Source organism: Armigeres subalbatus, chromosome 3 (genome assembly GCF_024139115.2).
Source record: "Armigeres subalbatus isolate Guangzhou_Male chromosome 3, GZ_Asu_2, whole genome shotgun sequence".
Lineage (NCBI taxonomy): Eukaryota > Metazoa > Arthropoda > Insecta > Diptera > Culicidae > Armigeres > Armigeres subalbatus.
In genome coordinates, this window is record NC_085141.1 from 208,385,212 (window position 1) to 208,412,211 (window position 27,000).

At 40.7% G+C, this 27,000-nt stretch overlaps 2 protein-coding genes and 1 long non-coding RNA gene across 6 annotated transcripts in view; 1 reads left to right on the top strand and 2 right to left on the bottom strand.

Annotated features, from left to right (window-relative positions):
* LOC134227861 (zwei Ig domain protein zig-8-like) overlaps window positions 1-27,000 on the top strand; it is a 706,001-nt gene that overhangs the window by 136,809 nt on the left and 542,192 nt on the right. The gene's annotated exons all lie outside the window — the stretch shown is intronic.
* On the bottom strand, window positions 19,910-20,785 carry LOC134225467 (uncharacterized). Its single transcript, XR_009983250.1, has 2 exons — window positions 20,301-20,785; window positions 19,910-20,242 (listed from the first exon to the last, which is right to left on the bottom strand). It is a non-coding gene; the product is annotated as an uncharacterized LOC134225467 (long non-coding RNA).
* Window positions 20,886-23,813, bottom strand: LOC134222264 (uncharacterized). The gene has a single exon (XM_062701407.1). It carries the CDS (start codon window positions 23,811-23,813, stop codon window positions 20,886-20,888), a length of 2,928 nt encoding a protein of 975 aa, XP_062557391.1.

Here is a 27,000-nt window from a genome sequence, read left to right on the forward strand (position 1 = left end):
ATGTCGTTTTGATAGAATGAAATAAATTCAAACTCGTTTTGATACAGACAGCACTGTCGATACCGCATTGTTGACTACTCGAGAATCAATTAAAATGAACAACAACGCAATCGAAGCTTACGAATGTGGTTCAACAGCGACTGACAGTGGTACCATCATCCCGCAGTCTGCGACAGTCAGTGCGGAATTAGAAGGGAAACGCAGAGTTCGCGTGGATAAAAGAGGCAAATCACGTTGCTGTCAGAGTTCTGTTGCTGTTATTGATCACAGCAGACTCGACTTCCATCAGTACATCACAAGATGGTGCGTCTGCGGTGTGGGTTCCGGAAAAGCCACTGAAATGGATTTTGGGTGGTTTGTATACAAATCGATCCCACAACAAGCGTGGGTTGAACGACGATGGCTGAGTGGGAGGTGTCAATCAATTTTTGACAACGCTTCCAGGTCGAGATAATCGGTTTCTTACACAACCGACGAATAGAGATGGAGCTCCAATAAGTGGGCCCGTGTTTGTCGTCTAGACCCAGACACAGTAGCGCGGGATAACCTGGGATGGCTTGAGGATGGAGCAATCCAATCGATACTTCAGATATATTGGCCAATTGGAAAGCGATATTTATCCTGTCTGCCTAATGAAATTTGCTTGCATTATTCGCAGTTTGATTTGAATAGAGAACGAAGCTTTAGAAAGGGAGTCTATTTTTCTAGTATCAAGATATTTTGAAAAAAATAAATCACTTTTTGAGCAACTTGCCGAGAATCCAATTTTTGCACCGAAATCGTTTTTATCTACGTCAGCAAAAACAGTAGCTGTAGTAGTTGTAGGTGCGGGAAAATATAACAACATAAATTTATAATAATATAATAATTTCCGGGAACGTTGCAACTAACGAGCAGAAAGGAAAACTTTTTTAGTTATCGAAATGACTATTTTCCGCCAATTTAAGCACACATAACAAAAGGGAAAAGGAAAGACCACGTGCCCACGGAAAACCTACAAAAGAGAATCCACACTCCATCAGCTTCGCTCTATTGAAAAGCCATTGTCACTTGAACTAATGGGATGCTTAGAAAACCTCACAGGCCATTGAGCAGGAAAACGTTCTTTATAAAGCACTTTTTTGCCGAGACATCGGGTTTTGCATTATTTTCTCCTCAGTTGGACTTATCCTTTATGTGGTTAGTAACACGTACATTTTGACAGTTGCTTCTTCCCCTGTATATAAGGGCAGTTGTTTTCAAACACTCTTATTTTTTTCGAGGTTCAGTGACTTGGCGAAAAGTAATTCAATTATGAATGTCATATAATCAAAAAAAAAGTTTCTCGTCCAACATCAAAGTGCTTTTGATCAGTATTTGAAGATGCAAAATAATCCAATAACTTCGCAAGTTCTGAGATGAAAAAACAGGTCCGCAGTTCCGTTGGTCATAAAGCACACGCGCGTGCGACGATAAAGCTACCACGGAATTTCCTTGCCCTCACTTCCAGTCTGTTGTCGTTTTCGCAGAAAAACTTTGTCGAAAATAATGGCATCTGCTGCTGGATGGTACCCGCCCGTATATAATACCGGAGCATCGAACTGGAATATTCCGCCAGGTGGCATCAGGAACGAGCGAAACAGAAGAAGAAGATTGCATAAAGGCCATTAATTGTTTGATAACTACTTCCTCGCTTGTCGCTTCCTGTTGGAATGATGATTTCCTAATTTCAAAGAGCATTATGTAAATGTGTATTTCCAACTTATTTATTTTCGCGAAGACAAAGATTTTGAAAGCGACTGCTCTGTATTAGTTCCCCGGCAGGAGTATTATAGTTTTGAAAAATCAATCAAAACAATACTTCTAATAATACGATAAAGAATTTCTAATAATAAAGAAACTCTTTGCTCTAATCCAGATATAATTATTTTCGCAGTCCTAAGTGAGGGATAATGGGCAGGGCTCATTCATTTTTAAATTTATTTATATTACTTCTAAACAGATAACATTGAACTAACAATTTGACGGCACAATACAAGATGCAAAGCCACATCTCTCCAGAGCGTTAATGAATAAAGATTCCAATGAATTATTTAATTTGTTATGATTAAATCATTCAACTCCATGATCAAAAGATTATGAATAATGATTTATTTATTTTCGACAATAATTAATGATTATGTTTAACGATTAAATATTTTTTTTACGATAATTAACGATTGTGAATAAAATGAATAAAACGTTGGGAGTAAGTAATTAACGATTACTGGTCGTGATTGAATATTGACATAATACACAGGATTTTGTTTTTATACGATTTTTTTTCGCTCGTGTTTTCGATCGTGTGACTTCAATTTACCACCAAACTCTTCGCAAAATGTTTAAAAAAATCCAGGATAAATCAAAGAAAAATCACATGATAATTGATATGCGTTAAACATCTAGGATGAGTGGAAAATTGAGAAAATATAAATCGTGTAAAAACAGAATCCAGTGTATGTGTATGAATAATGATTAACGTTCGTATAAACAAATTGAATGATTTGCATAGTGATCAATAATCAAGTATATCGTTTCTACTAAATTGGGTTATAAAATATTATAAAAATCAATGAATGAACTCAAAGTAATGAATAGGATTAGTGATAAATGATTAAATGTAAAAATCTATCATTAAAGATTAGTGAATAATAATCAAATCATATTTCTTTGTTTGGTTATGATTAATGAATAATGAATAAATAACCAATTATTCATTAATCACAATCAAATCTATGATTAATCACTAGAGTGCCAATTGAATGTAAAGGAATAATTTGACCATCGAATTTCATAAACGGGTCCTCCATCTCCTCGAAAATAGTCCCTATTCAAAATTTCAGCTCAATCGGACTTCGTTAAGTGTCTGATCAAAGCTGTCAAAGCTTGACTGCTTTGAAACTCGCAACATTTCTCAAGGGGGGGCTGGTACGGGAAAATTTCGAAATCGATTTTTTTGTTTTGATGCCAAGTGTAAGAAATTCATGAAACGTCGAGATCTGGTGTTACCTCGTAAATATCTTTTGAAAAAAAAAAAAATTTATGGGACTCAATTGGGTTTCATGTACTCATTATTCGTCTCAGTACTGAAATGTCAAACAATGGGTATTTTTTCAAATACAAATAACTTCTTGTTGAAGTTCATTGTTTCCTAACAATAATGGATAAATTGTACGCTTTATTTTAGAATGAAATCTTAACGCCATTTTTTGCTCCGCTTCGACGCGTTGGATATTTTTCGTGATAAAATATTGGATTTCCATTTTATTCTAAGAAAAACAAAGAAGGTAAGTTTATTTGAAGTACACTGATCCCACATATATGGGTCACTTTGTAACAATAATTAGTCACTCATTTTGCATGTTGATCAAATGGAAATGACCCATATTAGTGTGTGACCCATGATTGTGGGGTCAGTGTAATACGCTTCTTTGAATTTCAATTCAATTAGGATTTTACCGAAATTCACATCTCCACTGACTTGCAATCGTTTATCTTGTTCTAGAAACCAGTGCACAGCTGGGGGACTTCGGATGATGGTGATCTTATTCAGAACAACTTCTGTGCCGCTCCAATCATTAAGGTCTGGCTGCAGGATGAGACATCGTGTGCTACTCCTTTCCTGATACTTGTTGCATCGCCAGATGAATGGATTTTGCTGTGTACGGATAAATCCTCTGAGGAAAACGCCTAATGTTATAGTGGAAATGCACCGTGCAAATTCACGGCATTAGAGAAAATAAATGTTAATTTAATGGTTTTTTTTTAATGTGTTTACTATTTTTCTTTCATTGGACAAACAAAAAAATAATTTATTGGGACTTTTTACCCATTTTATCAATGAAAACTAAGAGTGAAAACTACCCTTTTTTTGAAGTTTCGTAAGCGTACTCATTAATGAGTAGTAAATCGAGTTTACTCATTGAAAAAGTTATGCCGCTTTTCTTCGAAATGGGTACAAAAATACCCATAAATGGGTACTTGAAGATGTCCGTGTAGAAAAGCATGAAATGTTGAGATCTGGTGATCCACAACTTTTTTTAGATAGTCCGTTACAAATATTTAATTAAAACTTTGTCTAACTGGTCTACGAAAGGTCAAGGGAGGGGGATAATAAAAAAAAATATTAAAATGAATAAAATCAAGAAACTCCTCGGATTTTTCAAAGAATGTTTCGAAATTGCTCAAAATTATCCAAATTTTATTCAGTTGCCCCGTCAAATAATTATTTTTCGACAAAAAAAAAATTCGAGGGAAGGGCATAATTATTTTTAAAATATTTGTATCAGCCTAATTGACTTTTTGGGACTTTAGAGATAACACCAGATCTCGACGTTTCCTGCATTTCTGAGACATTTGGAATACAGTATTGACCCGATTTTGTCACTCCCCGATTTTGTCTACCCCCGATTTTATCACGTTTTTGACCCGATTTTATCACGTCCCAATTTTGTCACCCCAAAAAATTTTGAAAATTTTAGTCGGTCTTTTTATTTTCGCAAATAATACCGCAAACAAAAATGATTTTCATGAAATAACTTTTACCGGAGACGAGCCAGCCTCGGGTTGAAAGTCTCCTTACTAAGATAAAAAAAACTTTTACCGCCTGTGGTTTATTATAAATAATTTCAGAGTACACTGACCCCACATATATGGGTCACTTTGTAACAATAATAAGTCACTCCATTTTGTACATTCGTTAAATGGAAATGACTCATATTAGTGTGTGACCCATGATTGTGGGGTCAGTGTATTTGTTAAGGATTTCGTAAGCCTTTCTGACAAGAAATAGCGGGTACCTTTGGCGTATTTTACCTTTCTAAGGCATAAACTGATTCATGTTTGAGGAATGAATGAACAAAATTGGAAATATTTTTTTTTCCGTTTTTGTTACATTCCCTATTTTATCACCCCAAAGTTCACCAGGGGGTGATAAAATCGGAATATTACTGTATAATAAAGTCGATTTAAAAAAAAAATCGAGGCATGATGGCCTGGTGTACAAACAACAACGCTACAATGTTTTCGCTACCTGGTGAAAATCATCAACAATTATCTGTCGGCAAGGACATTCCGGGTCTCAATCAGCGGAGCGAGTTCCAATGCGCACAACATCGTCGCAGGCGTCCCCCAGGGCAGTATCCTCGGGCCCCTGCTTTTCAACCTGTTCACCTTCGACATGCAAGAACCTTCAGAAGGCGGCATTCTGTCTCTGTTCGCAGATGACGCGTCCCTCGTCTACAACGGTAGAGTGATCAGAGCGCTCGTGGCAAAACTCCAACGAGGCCTGGATGCCCTGACAGAGTACCTCACCAGCTGGAAGATCTGTATCAACGCGGCGAAGACCCAGGTCCACATTTCCCCCCACTGTGTAACGTTTTGTTAAAACTACTGTATCCTTTGATCAACCGTCGGTCGTCATTGTCCCTGATCCTGTCTTGCTGTCTACAAGCAAATCATCCTCCCTGTGATCGAATACGGCATGCCGGTCTGGGAGAACTGCGCTAAAACCCACCACCTCAAACTTCAACGGGTCCAAAACAAATTCCTGAGGATGATCCTCAACACCCCTCCCAGGACAAGAACATCCGAGGTCCACCGTCTGACCGGGATAAAAACCTTACATGAACGCTTGGTGAGTGTAAAGAAAAGTTTAGGGTCCGTTACCTGCACTTGGACCAAGAAGCGCTTAGGGCGCTAGTTCCAATCTAGGTTATCAAATTTTTATAGTACATATTAGTGTACATAGTAGTTAGGATATCAAATTTTCTAGATTAATCAATGCTTCCTTAAGGCTATTCTGATACAAAAGATAAACTTTATAAATTATATTTAAGTCCTAACCATTGCTATTGAACCGAATCAAAGAAGAAAGGCCAATTGGCCAAACACTTGTAATGTTGAAAATAATGTAACAAACAAAAATAAATGAATCTAAGTCAAAAAAAATCAGGTCCCAGAAAAAAGTTATTATTTAAACTTTTTTTTGGATAACACTAGATCTCGACGTTTTATGCATTTCTAAGACATTTGACATAACAAAAAAAAATTCTATCCCGTCTGTTCTAAGTCCCAAAAAGTCTTTTTTTTGTCTTTTTTTTTCAAGATGACATCAGATCTCGACGTTTCATGCATTTCTAAGACATACTTTTTAGCACTACCCGTTTTTGAAATTCAAAAATTCGATTTTCATTGGCCCCCTATTAATCACTAATACTCTGCATCTCTGTATCCTCGGAAGCGTCCACGCTTGCCAAGTCGTATAGTATCTGGCCCGTCTTCACTTATAATAGTAACTGCTGGTATTCTTGCAGCATGCTGAGTATTGTGTTCGCTGTAGAACTGAAAAGCTTGTGGTTTATCCTTCCCCACAACAGTCCGTTTTATTGCATACCGTCAAAAATAGTCACGATTTTCTCGAAAATCTCAAGCGCTTACAATTCCGCCTCGAGCAGTTTCATGACCGTAGAGGACCTCCATGGTCCTATGATACATTTTGTGCGGGTGTAAACATTTTTTGACCGCAGACCCGGGTTCTACGAACGATGCGCCTTTGTATTTCAAAGTAGACGAAATCATCGACCTCTTCGTAAAGGTTCCCCCAAACACACGCGACGCGACAGTCGCGACGCGATTCTATCGCTTGGCGACAGCGATTCTGTCGCCGTTGGTCTGGAAGCGTAAATAGAACGTTGCCTGCAGCGACTCAACGATAGAATCGCGGCGACCAGTTGGCGCCGTCGCGGCGATGAAATCGCTTAGGTCTGGGAGAGCCTTAACACTGCTTTACTGGCACGCCCTGTCGCTGTCGGTTCCGCTCAATAGCATGTATTTGGCTTCGACGCATTCGCCAACAGTTCAACTTTTGTTGCCTCACGTTTCAGGCAGGTGTACAAATCAGCCACGTTTTCAAGTGATCGGCCGATATTTTAGAGTTTTTTTTTGAATAAATGTATGTTATTGTAAAGTAATAAAGTAAAGTAATTTACAGCACGATTCAATTCACATCCAATATCTAAAAAGGTGGTAAGGGTATTCAAAATCCTACAAAACGGCGAAACGGTTTCCAGGGTAACCGCGATTGTGTTAGAAAAATAAGAAGGGTTGTGGTCAAGACATGACCGCTCGACGTAAACTACGTAAAACTCCTAGTGCAATGAGAATCATAATATTATAATAATATTAGGTTGTATACAAGACACAATCGTGAATTTCAACCAAAAATTGTCATATTTGTTCTCAGCATAATTTTTTTTCTCATTCACCACCGCTGAACATCACAGATGTTATTTGGACCGGTACCGGCGAAAAAATCGCCTCAAATCATTTCAAAACGCTGCTTTCCCGCGGGTTTTTGAAGTTTTGCTTGAAATTATCGTGCGATGGTCATTAGCATCGGCAGCGTTCAATAGAGTTTTTAAGAAAAATTAGTAGAGCAGGTTTGTCGGCAGCGAGTAAAAATAAGAGCAAAAACTGCATTTGCACAATTCTGCTGTCACCGACGACAGCCACTCAATGATTTACCGTTTATTTGCTACAGACTTTATTTTTGTGAATAATTCTCTGCAGCAATTACCCACTGGCAAAAATTCCTCTTAATCACCCTTTTCAGTCACTAACAGCAGCAGAACAAAAGTAAGAATTTTGCGAGGAAATTTCACTTGTGTGACAATTTCCAATACAGCAAACAAAACCTTCTTTTTTTATAAAATGATGGTCCTGAAAAATGACCGATAAAGTGCGCCATTAACTATCAGTATGCGAGAAAATTTAGCTTTAGTACTGCTCCCACCCACGACGAGATTTCTGCAGCAACCACTGCCGACGGCCATCATTGTTGGATGAATTTAGAATTCTTGATGATGTTTTTGACACCGGCCACACGATTATTTACATCAAAATGGATCTGCAGCATCCGCCAATTACGCGAGAGAACACCACTGATGCCGATACTGGGACCGCTCTCCGAAGAACCTCGAACTAACTGGCTCGCGCGCGTGGGAAAGCTGCTTTCTAGTATCTAACGAAGTAAGCTCATAAGCTCCGCCTCTTCGTTATTCGTAATGGGTACACATAAAATTTGCACCCATGAAGATAGCAAAGGGCTGGGCATGGGCTCACTATATTGAATACAATAAAGCAGCTTTCCCGCGTGCGCGAGCCCTTTTGTTCTAGATTCCATAGAAAGTGGTCCCTACATTGGCATCAGTGGCAGTCGTCGGAGTCTGTTGCGTCCCAGCATCGATATCCGCGGTGCTCGTGTTGCTGCAAAATCATCATCGCGTGGCCTACATCAGCAGTACTCAAGTGTTCAGCAGTACAGCAAACCGTGGTGAAGCATTGAGTGGCCATCCGCACAATCGTCAGTGGATATGTATCAAGGCGCTTAAACCTGTCCTTTTCAGGATCAATATTTGAAATGGAAGACACTGGATATGTGACGAATATGCTTTACAGGTACAGAAAATGATGGTTGCTGCAGTAAATTAAATCGCGCTGTGGTGGCGTATGTCACCATTTTGCAATAAAAAAGTAAAATTCAATTGCTAGATTGTGCTCCTGACTGTCGCCACAGAGTTCAAGAACGACGTCATCCAATTTTCGACAGTCAACATGAGAATGTGCTTAGTAATGTGGTGAAAACTTCTCTCAATATCAAACTTGCTCTTGTATATAATAGTGGATTAGGAAAAATCTGATATGAGAAGTGAAATATTCTTGCAAGATCCGGACAACCGGTTGTTTGCTGTTAGTAGTTGTAAATGCTCAACAAGGTCTCAAGAAGCATAAATCGGTTCTTCTCAGAACCCCCAATTGAAACGGAAGAGTTGATTTGAACTGTATTTTCTTACGAGGCTAGCCACTCTAGTTGTTAAACAAGCAATCAATCAAATTCAAATTGATCGTTGATGTTATGGTCGATGGTAAAAACAGAATTACAAATAAGCAGCATGGATTTTTCAAAGGTCGCTCTACCGCTACAAATTTAATAGAATTCATTGACTATTCTCTTAATGCAATGGATAATGGTAACTACGTGGAAGCTCTATACACTGACTTTAGCAAGGCGTTTGATCGCATTGACATTCAAATGTTACTCTTCAAATTGCAAAATTGGAATTGAGCCAGGACTCCTTAGATGGCTTGAATCTTATCTCACAGACCGTCACTTCAGGAGTTCCACAAGGTTCTCATCTTGGCCCTCTTTTATTTATATTATATGTAAATGACATTACCTTCATTCTCAAAAATATAAAGATTTTAATTTATGCCGATGACATAAAGCTATTTATGGAAATAAAAAATGAAGACGACATAATCATATTCCAGAATGAAATACACATGTTCTATACATGGTGCAGAAAAAGCCTATTGCAACTGAATGTTAAGAAATGCAACATAATATCATTTAGCAGAAAAAGAATAACACCAAATGCACAAATTGTATTAGGGAACAATACTGTAGAAAGACACGAAAGAGTTAGGGATTTAGGAGTGATTTTAGATTCGAAACTAACTCTTGTTGATCACTATAACACAATCATCCACAAAGCTAATAATATGCTAGGCTTTATCAAGCGTTTTTGCTTCAACTTTCAGGATCCCTACACAATCAAAACACTATATATTTCATATGTACGATCTATACTGGAATATTGTAGCATTGTATGGTCGCCTTATACAACCACACATGAAGAAAGAATAGAGTCAGTACAAAAACAATTTCTATTATACGCTCTTCGTAAATTAGGTTGGACGTCATTTCCTCTTCCATCTTATGAAGCACGTTGCATGCTTATAAATATACAAACTTTGAAAGAACGTCGAGAATGTGCAACGGTTTCATTTGTTAACGATATAGTTTCTCAACGTGTTGATTCAACTGAAATTTTATCGAAATTAAATTTTACATACCTTCTCGGCTACTTCGACATAGAACATTATTTTTAACCAACCACTGCCGAACAAATTACGCCAAATTTGGGCCTCTCAACCGAATGATGGCTGTTTACAATCAACACTGCGAAACTATTGACTTAACAATGTCTCGGCATAACATTAGACAGTATTTCCAAAGAACAAACATTACAAATTCAGCAATATAAATTCAAAATCAAAATTATATATCACTTTACTAAAAAAACCTATTATTTAATTATACTATAGCATTACAAAAACAAACATGTATATGTATATGTACTAGTCTACGTTGGTTGACGAAAAATAAACATTAAACATTAAACATTTCCCTTGTGTTACGTCTGTTTGTCTGTGGTAGAAAGCTAAACTTTTATTAATTATAAAGATGCATAACTGAAAATAAAACAATCATTTTCTGATGAATCTACTTCATTGGATATAAGAAAGCTGATTTTCCGAGTGCGAATCACTAAGTTATTGATTGAAAGTGAAAGTTTCTCGAAATGTTTTAAATTCTCAACAAGGTTTCAAGAAGCGTAGATCGGTTCGTCTCTGAACCTTCATTTCAAACGGAAAAGAGTTGGTTTTAGACGAGATTTCTTTAAAGCTTAATAAAAAACCATCACCACAGACAGGCTGGGGAAGCCTTCGGCCTTCGTTGGTGGTGTTGGTTTGCGTGAGTGTCATTGGACAAATCGACGTTTGAATCTTTGTTTACAAAATCACATAGGGAAACTGTTCCGTTTTCCATCTCACTGTACATATATTCATCTCATCGCAAAACAAAGAAATACAGCACCAATCTCGTCGCTTCTTTTTGCTAATAAGCGTGCTCACTGGTGAAAAAAATCACAAAAATAAGAAGCAAACCAAATTCCTTTTCATTGCTTTGTTTTTAATAGGATGGAAATAGGAGCTATGGTATGAAGTGCCGAACCGTTCCCCTACGTATCCGAGAAATACAAAAATATATACATAAATTTGATCTGGGGATCTTGTTGATCAGCGGTTGATAAGTAGGTAAAATTGTTGTAACATGAGATTGCACTTTGTCTAGCTGTGCTCTTAACAAAGCAAGTGTTCCAATTGTGCAGATCCACTCGATACTCCATTTATTTATTATGTTGGTAACCGTAGTGACACTCGCGACATTATATTTTTGCATCTAGGTACTCAAGAGCATCTATAGATTTCATATATGAAAAACAATTCGCGTAACCTGATCATTGTTGCCTAATCGACTTTTGAGTAATTATGTCAGATCGTCCAGAAATCTGTATTCGTGCTTTATCTGCCGTTACTGGCCAGTTCAATATTTAGAGTTAATCAGCTTGCTAACAATTATTGTTTCAGCGCAATAAAAGTTAATTCAACGTGCCCCATAATTTCTGGGTACGCGCGTATACGCTAGTATTCATCCCAGACCCAGAGCAATCAGTAGATTAATTGAAACTTTTTTTCTAACTATGTGGGTGACGCAATCTAATTATGTGGGTAACCCAATTTAAAATACTTCAACATCATACTGGTTCAAAATAAACTATGCTAATCCAATCAAGACTGATTAGTACGCAAAATGTCTTGATAAAAGAACAAATTCTATTTCAACACACTGGACTGACTTACTAGCAGCTATAGAAACGAAAAAAAAAAAAACACTACGAACATTTGGTGTCGGAACTTCCGAAGCGCTTCTGAGCTCGACGGCAAATTTATGTACCGTGAGAATATTAACTAGTTGTTATTTTTCTTAGCCCTTCTTTTAACGGGAAAACAATTTACGTAAAAGTTTTTTTCCTTCCCTTTTTTTCTTTCCACGGTTTTTTTCTTCTCTCCCTCCAACATACGGATGCTTCTCCTACAGGAATGACGCGCGTTTTCTTGGGCATCGTTGATGGGATTCGCCATCCTCGTATGCTCAATCTATCCGATGGAACCAAAGTTTCCCCAAGATCGGGACATAAACATTGGAACTTTTACACACGGAATGGGGGAAAATGTATGTTATCTAACAGTGGGCTGATAAAGCTGGAGCAGTAACGTTCGACGGCTTTGTCTAGTTCTTGTAAGTTCTAAAAAGTTCCAATGATCCCAAATCAAATACGCTTTCAAATTGTATTGATCCGAAGCAGGATGAAAGTTTTTGTCAAGTGGTGTTTGACTAGCGATAACATCAAAGTGGAGCCTGTCCAATTAGTTCTGTTCGTAGAGTTTTTTCCCTTTTGGGTACATGTAATTGGTTCCACCAGAATGGCTGTATTCGATTGCCTTTGAGAAATAAATTTCAGGAGCAAGGCAAAATATTCGAGAGTTTCATTATTGATCATCAATTTCGTTAAGTACCATCAGTCAGGAAGTAGCTATCATGATAACTGTGGTCATTATGAGTTAATATCTTTTCGTGTTGAATCGTAAATTACGATTCGGTGTTGTATTTTATAGCTCAAATATGAGTTGTTGAGAAGAAAAAAGTTAATCAGTTCAAAGCACTTTAGAGCTTCAACTAAATGACTCTTCAATATATGTAGTCCACTTAGCTGTATTTGATTTTCACTATTTGTCCTACAATAAAGTTTTAAAGTTCTCTATGAAATGAAAAAAAAAATGTGTTTCAATTGTGTCCAAATCATGCCTTGCATATTAAAACCTGTCAATTAAAATTTTAAATACAATATCCACATCAAATCACATATCGAGCTCTAAAATTTTAATATAGACAGTAAAAATTCCGAAAATATTTTCGTTGAAATCCCGAATAAATTTAGTTTGAATAAAACTTAATAACATCAAAATAAATTTACAGTATGGCGTTGCTAGCAACCTAATGATTGACAATTAGAAAGAAAAATTAACCTGAGCAAGATCGGGAACGATTGCCTAGTATTTATATATTTAGGCCGTTACAAATATTTAATTCACTTTTTGTCCTACTGGTCTCCGAAAGGTCAAGGGGGGGGGATAATAAAAAACAAACAAATATTAAAATGAAAAAACTCTTAGGATTTGTTGAATAATGTTTCGGAAATCTTCAAATGAAAAAACTCCTAGGATTTGTTGAAGAATGTTTCGGGAATCTTCAAAATCATCCGAATTTTATTTTGTTGCCCCCTCAAAATATTATTTTTTGGCAAAAAAATCCGAGGGGGGAGACAAAATAGTTCTTAATTATTTGTATCGGCCTTATTCATTTGGTCATCAATTAAAAAAGTATTCAATGAAAGGACGATGAACTGTATAAATCCTAATTGATTTCCGATTCGCTATGTTGAATTAAATTCTGTTATTATTTTTGTTATGTTGACTGGTAATTCAACCAAAATGATAACTATTCTAGTTACAAATATAACTGGATAACAAAGTTTGTTACCAATAAGATATTTTACTTTGCTCTCTGTCCAGCCGACTGTTATTTACATGACAACGGTCATGACATCATGATTTGACTATAAACAGTTTTCAACTTATTTGAGTATTCATTTATTTTCTTTTTGCCGTTCTCGTACAACAAAGTTGTACCGAAAGGCTATATGATCACTCCAAAAATAGTGTTATATACCAATCGACTTAGCTTGACGAACTAAGGTGATGTCTGTATGTGAGTTTGTGAACAAATTTTGTATACACATCTTTTTGGAACTTAGCATTATCCGAATTACTCGCAACAGGTTCCATTCAACGGGGAATCCTGTCCCATTGCTATTGAAAATTGGCCAGATCGGACTATGGGATCAGAAGCTATGGCCAAAGTACTATTGTTTATGCCCAAAACACGCTAAAAATACTAATTTATATTTTATTTACTATTTTTTTTGCACGAGAAAGACACCAACACCGCTAGGTGGATTATTCAGGTTTTTTTTTTAATAATTCATGATTGTTGCTTTATAAGGGCGGAAATCGCAAACGTAAACAATTACTTTTTTCGCAAAGTCCTTAATTATAAGGACTGCTCCCAGCCAACTACCATCGGGAAATAAAAGAGCTCCGGGCCTACTATGGAAAATACCGCGAGTATATTCGTGGAATGACGATGTGGCAGACAACGGTGGCAGTATGATAATGAACCTAGGCGCACGCGCGCAGGACATGCGACTTCCAGCTCCGAATCTCCAGGAAATCCAGGAGGGGATCGGCCAGCTGAAAAACAACAAAGCCCTTGGAGGATGGTCAACTGAGCTATTAAAACACGGTGGTGAGGCACTGGCTAGAGCGCTGCACTAGGTAATTACCAAGATATGGGAGAAGGTTCTGCCGCAGGAGGTGTCGTGTGTCCCATCTACAAAAAGGGCGATAAGCTGGATTGTCGCAATCCAAGCAGCACAACTTGTTTCAGTACAGAACATTTCACTGTGTTGCAACTATTCGGAAAGAAACAATCTTTGCGTATGTGCCTTCAAATATAACTCTCTTGCAATCTAAAAAGCGCGAAGTGGAGCCTACGGAAGCATCCTTCGAATGCAGTAAAATTGCAATAATTTTGCAAAATACTACAAAATAAAATAAAATAAAGTAAAAATATAAAACGAGATTCGATTAATGGATCTTGTGATTGATAGTCCTTCACTCTACCACAGCACCATTCAACACTTCGAAGGGACTGCATGTTGACGCACCATAAAAACCATACAATTGAAGTTTTGTACTCGGGTTTCCTGTTACTTGATTGCACCATCACAGGAAAAATTGTGAGTTGTCAAAACGTTGAACGATGCTAAATTAAACATGAAGACACACTCAACTTATCTGCAACTCAAATTAATCAAACAATTAAATTTTGAAAGACGCATTGAATTTACATGGTAAAAAATATGCAACTTAATGATTTTGTTCCGTGTTTGCAACATGAAGTGCAGTATTCTTTGGTTGTTTGTTTCCAAATGTCAAATACATACTGCATTGCAATGTTAATGAAACATCGACCAGAATTCGATCGTTTTTGACATCTCGATGCAACTTTTTCGTGCTTTGATGTTTTCCCAATGCCTTTAATGAAACTGAATAGAATCAAAGTGCTTTTAGGAAGATGTTGCGTGTGCTTTGGGAACTATCGCGCAATCACATTGCTGAACGCCGCCTACAAGGTACTATCCCAAATTGTATGCCGCCGACTAACACCAATTGCAAGAGAGTTCGTGGGGCAGTACAGGCGGGATTTATGGGTGAACGCTCTACCACAGACCGCCGTACGTCAGGTATTGCAGAACTGCCGCGAATACAACGTGCCCACACATCATCTATTCATCGACTTCAAAGCAGCATATGATACAATACGATCGGAACCAGCTATGACAGTTAATGCACGAGAACAGATTTCCGGATAAACTGATACGGTTGATCAAGGCGACGATGGATCAGGTGATGTGCGTAGTTCGAGGTTCAGGGTCATTATCCAGTCCCTTCGAAACGCGCAGAGGGTTACGGCAAGATGATGGTCTTTCGTGTCTGCTATTCAACATCGCTTTGGAGGGAGTAATACGAAGGGCAAGGATTGACACGTGTGGTACGATTTTCACGAAGTCCGTCCAGTTATTTGGTTCCGCCGACGACATTGATATCATGGCATGTAACTGTGAGAGGATGGAGGAAGCCTACATCATATTGAATAGCGAAGCTAAACGGATTGGACTAGTCATCAACACCTCGAAGACGAAGTACATGATGGGAAGAGGCTCAAGAGAGGTCAATGTGAGCCACCCACCACGAGTTTCTATCGGTGGTGACGAAATCGAGGTGGTTGAAGAATTCGTGTACTTGGGCTCACTGGTGACCGCCGATAACGATACCAGCAGAGAAATTCGGAGACGCATAGTGGCTGGAAATCGTACGTACTTTGGACTCCGCAAGACGCTTCGATTGAATAGAGTTCGCCGCCGTACCAAACTGACTATCTACAAAACGCTTATAAGACCGGTAGTTCTCTACGGACATGCTCGTAGAGGACCAACGCGCACTGGAAGTTTTCGAATGGAAAGTGCTGCGTACCATCTATGATGGGGTGCAGATGGCGGACGGTACGTGGAGGAGGCGATTGAACCACGAGTTGCATCAGCTGTTGGGAGAACCATCCATCGTTCACACCGCGAAAATCGGAAGACTGTGGAGGGCCGGGCACGTTGCCAGAATGTCGACGACAACGATCCGATGGGAACAAGAAGGCGAGGTGCACAGCGGGCTAGGTGGATCGATCAAGTGGAGGACCCTCCGCAGACTGCGTGGTTGGTGAAGTGCAGCCATGGACTGAGACGAATGAAGAATATTTTTATGTATTGCATAGGCCACTCTGGCCTTAGTCTGGTAATAAATAATCAAAGGTGGTTAATAAACAATCAAAGGGATGAGCTTTTAAAGCACACAGACACAATAACTGTCGCCTAACATTTTCCAAATGTAGTTAGACTTAAATTTTCTTTATTAGTCTTACTGGGTATGGTTGATTATATTATGGAAAGTAAATCCGATCAAAGTTTTATTAGTGGCTGGCAATTATACATATCTACTTTGGACACCATGGATACTTCAATCGCCTCTACACACACGATACTTGTACAAAGCTCGTGGAAGACAGCGCACAATTAAAGTCTTCAAACAAGAGTACAGCGTTCTACGATAGGGGCGAATAGAGCAAACATTGAAAAAATAATACCGTAAACATCGGATGACCGTGGTGGGCGGGACGTACATTCAGAATGTCGAACAATAACCTGCTGAAAATGGTTTTCAATATTGATGCGTCAGGTGCAATAATGAAAGGCGTGCGGCAAGCGAGATAGATTGATTAGGTAGAAAATCATTTGCGGTCCATCTGTAGACTGCGTGGAACATCATGGATCACATTTTTACCGTTTCCAAATTTTACATCCTTAGTTAACCCACAGTAGGCAATCACCCAATCGTCAGCAATTTCTCATCAATTTTCCTGGAACATTGAATGGCCATTTGGTTTGCGGTCCTGCTCCGCCATTACCTCCGTTGAGGGTAGCTCACCAAAAATCGTCGATGATTACGAGCTGGCACTGCGCTGCCTGCGGTGGCGGCGAAAGATTTAGTCAGTGAACGGTGAATAATAAATCAAGCAGACGAATGATTTGAACTTGGCGCTCTACGGATCCAAAATAAACAGAGGGAAAAGCGCTTGCTGGAAATGTGCTCAGGCATGGCCTTCCGATGCGTTACGGTAGAGGAATTCATCGAAGGTCAAACCGAGGGATAGAGCGTTTGTCTTTTCGGAAGCCCGTGTCCCATGTGTACATTCTTTGGAAAAATTTCTCGTTTACACTTGTTTGCTTCTTGTCGAGCGAGTAGATTAGGAAACTTGATGAATTTATTGCTGACGTTTATGTTTTTACAAGGAAATACGTCAAATTGGAATTTGAAGGTTTGCAGAAATTCACGTAGGATATTTTTTTGGTGATTTATCTAAAAGAAGGTGTTTCCCTTTAAATATGAAATATAGATCTGTTCAATATTTCAATGTAACGTTTGCGAAAATATGTGTCCGAACCAGTTCAGACCATGCAATGAACATTTGGAAGCTCAAGGTCAAAACAGTTGACATCAAACCCGGGATTTCCGCATTCAAATTACTTGCTTTAATATGATCTAAATTATAGTCTAATTATGGTGAAATAAAAAATGCATAATTTTTAAATAACAGACAGAAGGTAAAGTAGAAAAGTTCCCCCATATAAAATAATACGAACCCACCGTTGTCAAGTATTCCGTTCACGCAATTTCACCACAGATAATTTAGTATCACCTAAAGGGAACGGAACAAAACTTTTCCAGTCAAGGCCAGAAAAAGAGAAAAAACTCAGCGGGCTCTCATCGCCGATTAGCCTGGCGTTTGTAGTTTTTCCACAGCACGCACCGTATGTTTGCCCATTTTATGCTTGGGGGATCTTTTTCAGCTCGGTTCCCCACTGTTTTGATGCGGATGGAGTTTTCGGCTTTCCTTTACACCATTCGTCATCACTGACTTACCTAACAATCAGTGGGTTCTAGACGGGGTTGGGATCCCGCGGTTGTTCGTCGGTGGCCTCCCACCCCATATCTTGGTCTTCCTCTATTCTGTCTCATCTCCGGCAGACATGATTAATCACATTTTGGGTGCCGTGTTTTCAGCGTTATAATGGTTGTTTCGCCTTCATTTTGGGCCCCGGAAAGATGATTAAGGACAGAGGACGATTGTCTGGGGCTGCGTGTGAAGAGCTTTGAGCGATGGGCGCCACATGCAGTGGTGTTTGTTGGATCACATGTCAGGAAAAAGAATTAAACTTTTGCGTGACGAACACCATGTTTCCCCACCCAAGCCTCAGATTGGAAAACAAACTGACAAAGTAATTTTATTTAATGTTTACGTTAATATTTTATCCTGGGTGTTTGACTGTTTCGAACTATAAAGTGTTTGTAAAACTTCAGAACGTATTATGTGCAATGTTTTCCAGACTGTGTAGGGTGTATGGAAGCACACTGAGCGATGGTCTCCTAGTAATAGTTGACATCCGGTGAGACGCCAAACATTTGTCTCAACTTCCCAGACAAATATGCAAATTCTGAAATAATAACATGGCTATGAAACTGCGAGATAGAAATGGTTGATGAACATTCCGTAAACCAATGAATACTCAACATATTGATTCTTCAACGCCAGGACCTGATGATGATGATGGATTGTATACTTTCTTGACGTAATTATTAATTTAACTTTTCTTTAAGTAGTCTACGAGAGTTTGAGCCTCACGAGCGGAATACAGGTATAAATTATTTCAAATTTCATTTTCGTATGCCACATTTTGATTTGTCTGAATGAACTTGGAAATTGGAGACAATATTTTATTATATTAACTTTATACATTGTAGGGGGAGACCCCCCAGCGCCGGATACCTCCCAATACCGGAGACTTCTAAAAACGGCACTTGCAGAGATCGCTCCATCGGCTTATGTGGTACAAAAGAAAGCTATTGAAAAGTCCTTGAACTGCATGGAATATCAGATCGTCATGTTGTAAACTTTGTAAAAAATTTGAATTTGAGCAAAAATGTCAAAATTTTTCTTGTTTCGCCTTATTTTAGAAGGTTTGAATCAAAAATATTTAAATCAATCGAATGCATTCTGATTATGTTGAGATGGTCAATATTAGTCATATTTTAAATAGCGATCATGATTTGTTAGATATATAATGTATCAATGGTGTAAAATCAATTTCTGTATCCGGTAGCTATCCCCCGGGTTCGGACAGTGAGTTTTTTGTTATTTGCACCTGTTTTGCTAAACCTACTTCAATTAATTTTTTTTATCAGGTATCAGGTTTTTATAAGGTATCAGAAAGCCAAAGAAATAAGCAGAAACAAAAATTGAAGATGTCACTGAATATGAATATATTTTTATTTTTTTTATGGAGGCGATTCGTCTTCACAATTCGGTTGTGGATTGGTCGCTATTAATGCCATCGATAAAGTCGGTCCAAATCTTAACTTCCGCCTCCCTGATGGTTTGTCTACTTACTTCTCACTTCCCATTTCTATTTTTTTTCTCTAATTACTCTTCTAATAACCGTCTAGTGGCTACCGCTTCTGCCTTATAAGCAGGAGGTCGTGGGTTCAATTCCAGGCTCGTCCCTTTCCTACTTTGTATTCCTATTTTAATTCTTTCTGTGTTTCACGTTCTACCAAAACGATTCCTACTGTTATAACCTCCCACACAATTCCAAAACCTCCCGTGGCACCTATGAGAGGTCGTAGGGTTCTCTGTATCTTTCTTAAGTAGGTGTCCAACTAACCATCCTTCCCCTTCCTCAGCATTCGCAAGGACGTGGCCAAGACAGATCTCGACTATTGGAGAGTGCATTGCTTCCATCTAAGAGATAGTGATTAGTCCCAAATCAATATCTGTGGTAACGGATGAAAGTGATGCTACTCTCATACAATAGTCTTGGCTTGTACCACCTACGAATTTGTGCGAATTGCTCAATGCTAATTGTTGTGAGAAACAAAACCGAGCACTGTCTTGAGAGCAAATTTATTACAGCTTCAAGCTAAAATACAAATTAATTCATTTAAGTATTTGAGGAGGGCAACTCTGTATGGTATTACTTACATTTAACAGTGCATAACTTAGTTTGAGCAATTAAACACTGAGTTTTTATGCTGCTTAAGATATTTCTACGGTTGCTGAGATAGCTATGGAAACATAATTAGGCTCTAGCACTTTGTGGAATATCAATTGTAACCTACCAGATAATGCGAATAGTTTTCCCACTGCTATGGTCTCTTTTGAGGTTTTAACGGAAAACTTTGAATATTCCTAAATAATATACATGATTAACGGCTATGTTTTGTAATGTTTTATAGGAATTACTTACGATTTCAAGCATGAACTAACTAATTAATAGAAATCAAAATATAGTGTGGTTTATCCTTATGTCAACAATCGATTTCATTTATAGCCTGTATAATATGAGTTCATGTACATGTATTGTACCTACTATAGTACTGATCAACACAGCATCAACGAGTATCAATATACTTCGGTGCAAGCGTGGCGCGCCGGGTTGCCGGTATGGCAGTCGTAGCAACATCCCCCTCCCCGTGAGGACCGGTAGGATCCTCCACTGCAAGGTCAGCTACATCGAGTACTGCTACTTTGGACACCGGCCTCCTGAATACTCCCGAAGAGGTTTGTACTGATACCTGCCGAATCCGTCCGTCCCTGCCTGCGATTACATCCAGGATACGTCCACGTACCCAGCCATTTCTTTTTGACTCATCGATTACGATCACCAGATCTCCAGGCTGTACCGGCTTCGTTTCTTGCATCCACTTCACACGCCTTGTAAGTGTCGGCAAATACTCCAGTACAAAACGCCTCCAAAAGTGTTCAATTCGGAGTTGAATCAAGCTCCAGAATCCTCGGGCCAGTTTAACGCCATCTTCCATTTTCGCTAGGGTTAATTCACTCCAGTTGAACTGCCTAGGATGAAGTGGTTGGGCGTTAGCGCCTCTTGTTCTGCTGAATCCAGCGGTAAGTAAGTCAGTGGACGAGAGTTAACTACCGCTTCTGCCTCCACTATAAGGGTCTGTAATCCTTCATCGTCTAGCTTTTCGTTCTGAGGCATGGTAGTCATAGCATTCTTGATGGAGCGCACCATGCGTTCCCACGATCCTCCCATGTGGGGAGCAGATGGCGGTATGAACAACCACTTCGTCGTCGTATTCGTGAAGGTCGTCGCTGCATTTAGCTCGATGTTCTCGATTTGGTCCCGTAACACGCGATCCGCTCCGGTAAAGTTCCGACCATTGTCGGAATATATTTCAACTGGCGCTCCTCGTCGGCAAACAAAACGGCGGATACATGCGATGCAGGATTTGGTCGAAAGGTCGAAAGCTACTTCAACGTGTACAGCACGTATTGTTAAACACGTTATCAAACAAATCCATCTTTTTACTGCGGCACGACCAACTTTCACTAAGATTGGCCCGAAATAGTCGATGCCAACATAGCTAAACGGGCGCACACCTGGTGACAGACGAGCGGCTGGAAGTGGACCCATCATTGGAACCACCGGACGAGCTTTGTACACTTTGCACCACTGACAGCGACCTGCCACACTTCGCGCCGTTGTTCGTAGTCTGGGAATGTGAAAACGTTGGCGCACTTCGTTGACTACAGTTTCATAATTTCCATGTAGCAATCTCCTATGGTAATCGTCGAGAAGCAGAAGGGAAACGTGATGCTTCCTCGGTAGTATTATAGGAAACTTAACGTCGACAGCCAATACTCTTGCCGCGGCAATGCGCCCGTCCACTCTTAGTACGCCTTTGTCATCCATTATTGGCGTTAGATTCCATAGTTGGCTTGTTTTCTCAAGTCCCAGTTGTTTATCTCTCGGGAGCTTCTTATTCTTGGAAAGGACTATCACTTCGTCACCATAGGACTCCGCTTGAACCAGCTTCCAGATCATCACCTCTGCTGCTTGTAGTTCTTCAGTCTTCAGGTTCGAATTAGAGCAGTTTTCGGTTATTTCTTTGCGCCTTAATTTTGAGATGAATCGTATAACGTAGGCAGTTGTTCGCAAGAGTCGACCCCATTTGGAAAACCGTTCAAACTTTATAGGACTGCGCAGTGTTGATACATCTTGGTGCAGGAAACACGCTCGAAGCTCCTCATTCGTAGTATCGATGTTTTTCTGTTTAGGCCACATTATCTCGGACTGTCGTAAAAACGGTGGTCCATTAAACCAGCGGCCCGATAGTTTAGGGCATGATTCAACACTCCACTTCGTAGCATCGTCGGCGACGTTGAGTTTGCTCGGGACGTATCTCCATTCTTTGACGCTGGTCGCTGATAAGATCTCTCCCACGCGGCATGCTACAAATGGACGGTATTTCCGATGTTCCGACCGAATCCACGCCAACGTTACTTCAGAGTCAGACCAGTAGATGCAACGATTGATCTTGACGGTATGATTTTCACGCACGAATGCAAGAAGTCGTACTCCTAGAACTGCAGCCATCAACTCCAATCGAGGGATCGATACGTATTTCAACGGAGCAACTTTTGTTTTGGCCGATACCAAAGCGCATTCAGCTACCCCTTCTGATCCAATAACACGAAAGTATATCAAAGCGGAATATGCTGCTTCGCTTGCATCCACGAAAACGTGGGCATCCAAAGTATCGTAGATATCGGCGCTCGCTTTATCGAAGTAGCACCGTGGAACTCGGACTTCGTTAACTAGTACCAGCAACTCAACCCACTTCGCCCATTTCTCGTAGATTTGGTCATCAATGCATTCATCCCACTTAATCGCACTCCTCCAGATGTCCTGCATCATTATCTTCCCATGAACGAGTACACCAGCCAGCAGGCCTAAAGGGTCGAAGAGGCTCATTATGCACTTTAATACTTGACGCTTCGTTGGCCTTGCACCGGTGTTGATAAGCGTTGCGATTTCCTCTCGGAACGTCATAGAAAATTTCAAAACATCTTCTTCCGTATGCCATAGCATTCCCAAAACGCGTTCAGTATCAGTTTTCAAGGCGAGGTCCTTGACGCCTTGCTTTGGTGTTTCTCCTAGATACTCCAGGACGCCTTGTTGGTTCGACGCCCAATTTCTCAATTCAAATCCGCCCTTTGAGTGGATCCACCTAACTTCGCCTGCTACCGCTTTCGCCTCGTCGATCGACTCAAAGCTATCCAGGTAATCGTCAACATAGTGGCACTTACGAATCGCCTCTGATGCTCGTGGATACCGATCGGCGAATTCATCCGCATTGCGGTTTTTTACAAATTGAGCGGATGACGGGGAACTTGTGGCTCCAAAGGTGAGGACGTCCATAATGAAAACGGTGGGCTCATCTTTAGGATTATCACGGAAAAGAAAACTCTGTGCCGGACGATCTCGTTCTATAACTCTCGCTTGGTGAAACATCTCTCTGATGTCACCGCTCACCGCCACCGGATACTGTCGGAAGCGAAACTGCACGGAAGGAAGTGGAACAAGTAGGTCGGGCCCAGGTAAAAGAGCGGAGTTCAAACATACACCATCGACCTTTGCTGCTGCATCCCATATTAATCGAGTCTTTCCCGGCTTTTTTGGATTACAAACAGCACCTAGTGGCAAATACCATATCCGTCTAGGATCAGCTTTCAACAGCTCACTTTTGGTCGCTCGATGGGCATACCCTTTCTCCTGGTATTCGCTAATTTGACGGTGGATGTTTTCCTTGAGGAGCGGGTCTCGTGCCATTCGCCTCTCAAGACACTCTAAACGTCGAAGAGCCATGGGATAACTGTCGGGTAGTTCTACGAAGTCGGATCTCCACAGCAGACCAGTCTCGAAGCGATTATCAATCCTACGCGTTGTTTCCTCCATTATTCGTCTAGCCCTCGCTTCTTCCCTAGACTCTAACATTCCCAGGGATCCAGCTGGAAATTCTTCGGCGTTAAAATAATCTTTCATCATATAATCCAGCCTCTCATCGGCTTCGCACTCGCACACATGGTAACTGAACTCATCTGCGTCCCTTGATTTGTCCAGGCTTCCGTAAACGCACCATCCTAAGCGAGTTTTCGCAGCTACAACGCCGCTATTTCCTCTTTGATCTTATGCGGAACAGCTAGTTGCAGATTTCGTAGGCCAACTAACAGCTTTGGTGTGACGTCCTCGTAACTTCGAACAGGCAGGCCCTTCAAATGATGATGATCTTCTTGCAGTTCGGCAAAGCGCAAGGTTTGGGAAGGTAAATTCAGGCAGTCTACAGTGCGCACGTTCTTGAGCTGAAACCGTTTATTCCGACCCATTTCGGACACTTCCATTGAAACGATCTGCGACTCATCCTCTGTCCTCGTCATATTAGCGGTCCATCGCAGGCATAGTGGGACTGTCGGTCCTTCAACTTCCAGTTCTTGAACCAGACTTCGTTCGATCAATGTCGAAGAAGAACCTTCATCCAAGAAGGCGAACACGGTAACAGACTTGGACTTTCCGTGCAGTGTTACCGGGACGATTCGGAATAGAATTGATTGTCCGCAGTGGTGGTAAACGTGATTTTCAGTTGCCGAAACAAGCGGTTTAAGCGCTACTTCAGGCTTACCATGGAGTAATGGATGATGACGGAATTCGCAACCGTTGATTCCACATCGGCTCGAGACTCTGCAAGTACGGCGACCATGGGGGTTGAGACAGCTGCGGCACACTTTCAACATTTGTATGTTTTTCCAACGATCGTCGACCGAGAGTTGCTGGAATTTCGTACAATTTTTCAAGCGGTGGCCAACTTTCCTACAGAACAGGCATGGCTTCTCATCTTCAAACCTCCCCTTTACTGGGTACGTCGTTTTATTCTCGGAGTGCGTGTGTACAAAGCTTTTATCCCTGTTGTGGGATTTCTCGCTTCTAGCGTGCTGGTTAGGGGTGTATATCACTACCTTGCTAACAGATTCTACCACCGTTCCCATGAAATCGCTGAAGGTACGCAAACTGGCTTCTGGCTGAAAAATCAAATGTTGTGCCCATTGCAGCTTGACGTTAGCTGGTAGCTTTTCTATCACCTCTTAGAGAAGCGCCGGGTCCGACAGGTGTGCTTGTTGACCTGCCGCGATGAGATGTTGAGCCAGATTTCTAATCGAAATCCCAAAATCGATCAACGAATCCAACTTTTCTGGTTTAGGCGCCGGCGTTTCACGTACATTTTGGATCAACTTGTTGATGATGATTTCCGGGCGACCATACAGGGTACGGAGAGTCTCCATTACGTTTGGTACTGACTCCGGCGAAAGCAGGTAGTACCGAACTGACTTCAGCGCGTTGCCTTTCAAGCACCGCTGTAACCGTGCAAGGTTTTCAATATGGTTAAACCCACATGCCGCCGTAGAATTGTGGAAACTGCTATAAAAAATAGGCCATCCCTCTGGATCGCCAGAAAACTCCGGCAGATCTCGGGGCATTACTTGCCTAGCTGCCAACTGCTCCGGCGAAGGTCGATGTAGGTTGGGATTCATTACAGATCCTCCAAGAAATCTATCGCCGAGCCCAAAATTTCCTCCACTAACGTTTCCAGATGCTCCAGGAATTGTTAGGTTGGCGTGTGTGCTCGAACGACGATTTACCGGTTGGGTTGCGGTAGAACGAGTTGCAGAGTTGTCCAACGGGAAATTTAGTTGTGCTGGGGGATTCGAGTGCGCGTACTTGATTCGCGTCTGCTCGTTTATCGTTGATTCCACCAACGGCGGCTCCAGAGATATATGTTTAGAAGCGAAACGAATTCGTGGACCTGGTATAAGGTTACCTGAAGAAACATTTTCCTGAGCGACTATTGTTTTACGATATCTCTGTTCCGTGGTTGCTCTTCTTTCTAGTTGCACCTGGCTTCGTGCTACTAATGATGTCAGATTTCTAGGTGTTACTATGACGTCACTCGCTTTAGCTTTGGTCTTCGGGATAGCGCCTTTACTGGTTTCGTTACGGTCTCGGCGTTCAATAATAGGAACACCCCCCACCGCTCCCTCTTCTTGTTGCAGCATCTGTATCCTGCACTTTCGTAACTGAGCCTCCAGGCTTATCATTTGTTCTGCTGATATGGGCTGTTGTTCTAGCGTTGCTAGCTGGGATCGGAGAGACTGTAATATGGGATTGACCGCGAACGATTTTTTGTTGACGTCGCCTACTGTCACGGTGGGCGCCTGGTGTGACGGATCAGGGACATCAGCTTCCTTTATTCCCGGAATATCTATGCAGCTACTGTGAGGAAATTGGCGATGCAGGTGTGTAGATCCGATTGGTTGTACAGGGAAAGCTAGCTCGGTGGGGACGTGCTCTTCAACCCAAGCCTCAACCTGTTTTCCACGAGCCTCAATCTCGTTCACACGGCTTCTCACGCTCCGGTTGTCGCCTTCGTCTCCTACGAATAACTCCTCCAACTCGTACATTTCTTGCGAATGCTTCTTCTGCATCTCAAGCTGCCTTTTTTCCAATTCCAACTCCTTCTTTTCAAGCTCCTGCTGGTCGGCTAAGCGTTTGCGCTGCAAATCTGCTCGTTGGCTGGAAGTTGTCGACCTAACTGAAGCTGAAATCGATGGTGAACGGCATCTCGGGCAGATCCAATCCCGGCTCGAAATGGACTCATTCACGCAAGCACAGGTGAAATGCCACCAATTGTCACATTTGTCGCATGCCACCGATGATCACATTGCCACATTGCCGCAAGCGACGCAGATCTCAGACGGATCCGCCGAGGAGGCATTGGAACCCTTGTTGGACATGTTGTTAAGTCTTGAAGTTTTGTTGTGAGAAACAAAACCGAGCACTGTCTTGAGAGCAAATTTATTACAGCTTCAAGCTAAAATACAAATTAATTCATTTAAGTATTTGAGGAGGGCAACTCTGTATGGTATTACTTACATTTAACAGTGCATAACTTAGTTTGAGCAATTAAACACTGAGTTTTTATGCTGCTTAAGATATTTCTACGGTTGCTGAGATAGCTATGGAAACATAATTAGGCTCTAGCACTTTGTGGAATATCAATTGTAACCTACCAGATAATGCGAATAGTTTTCCC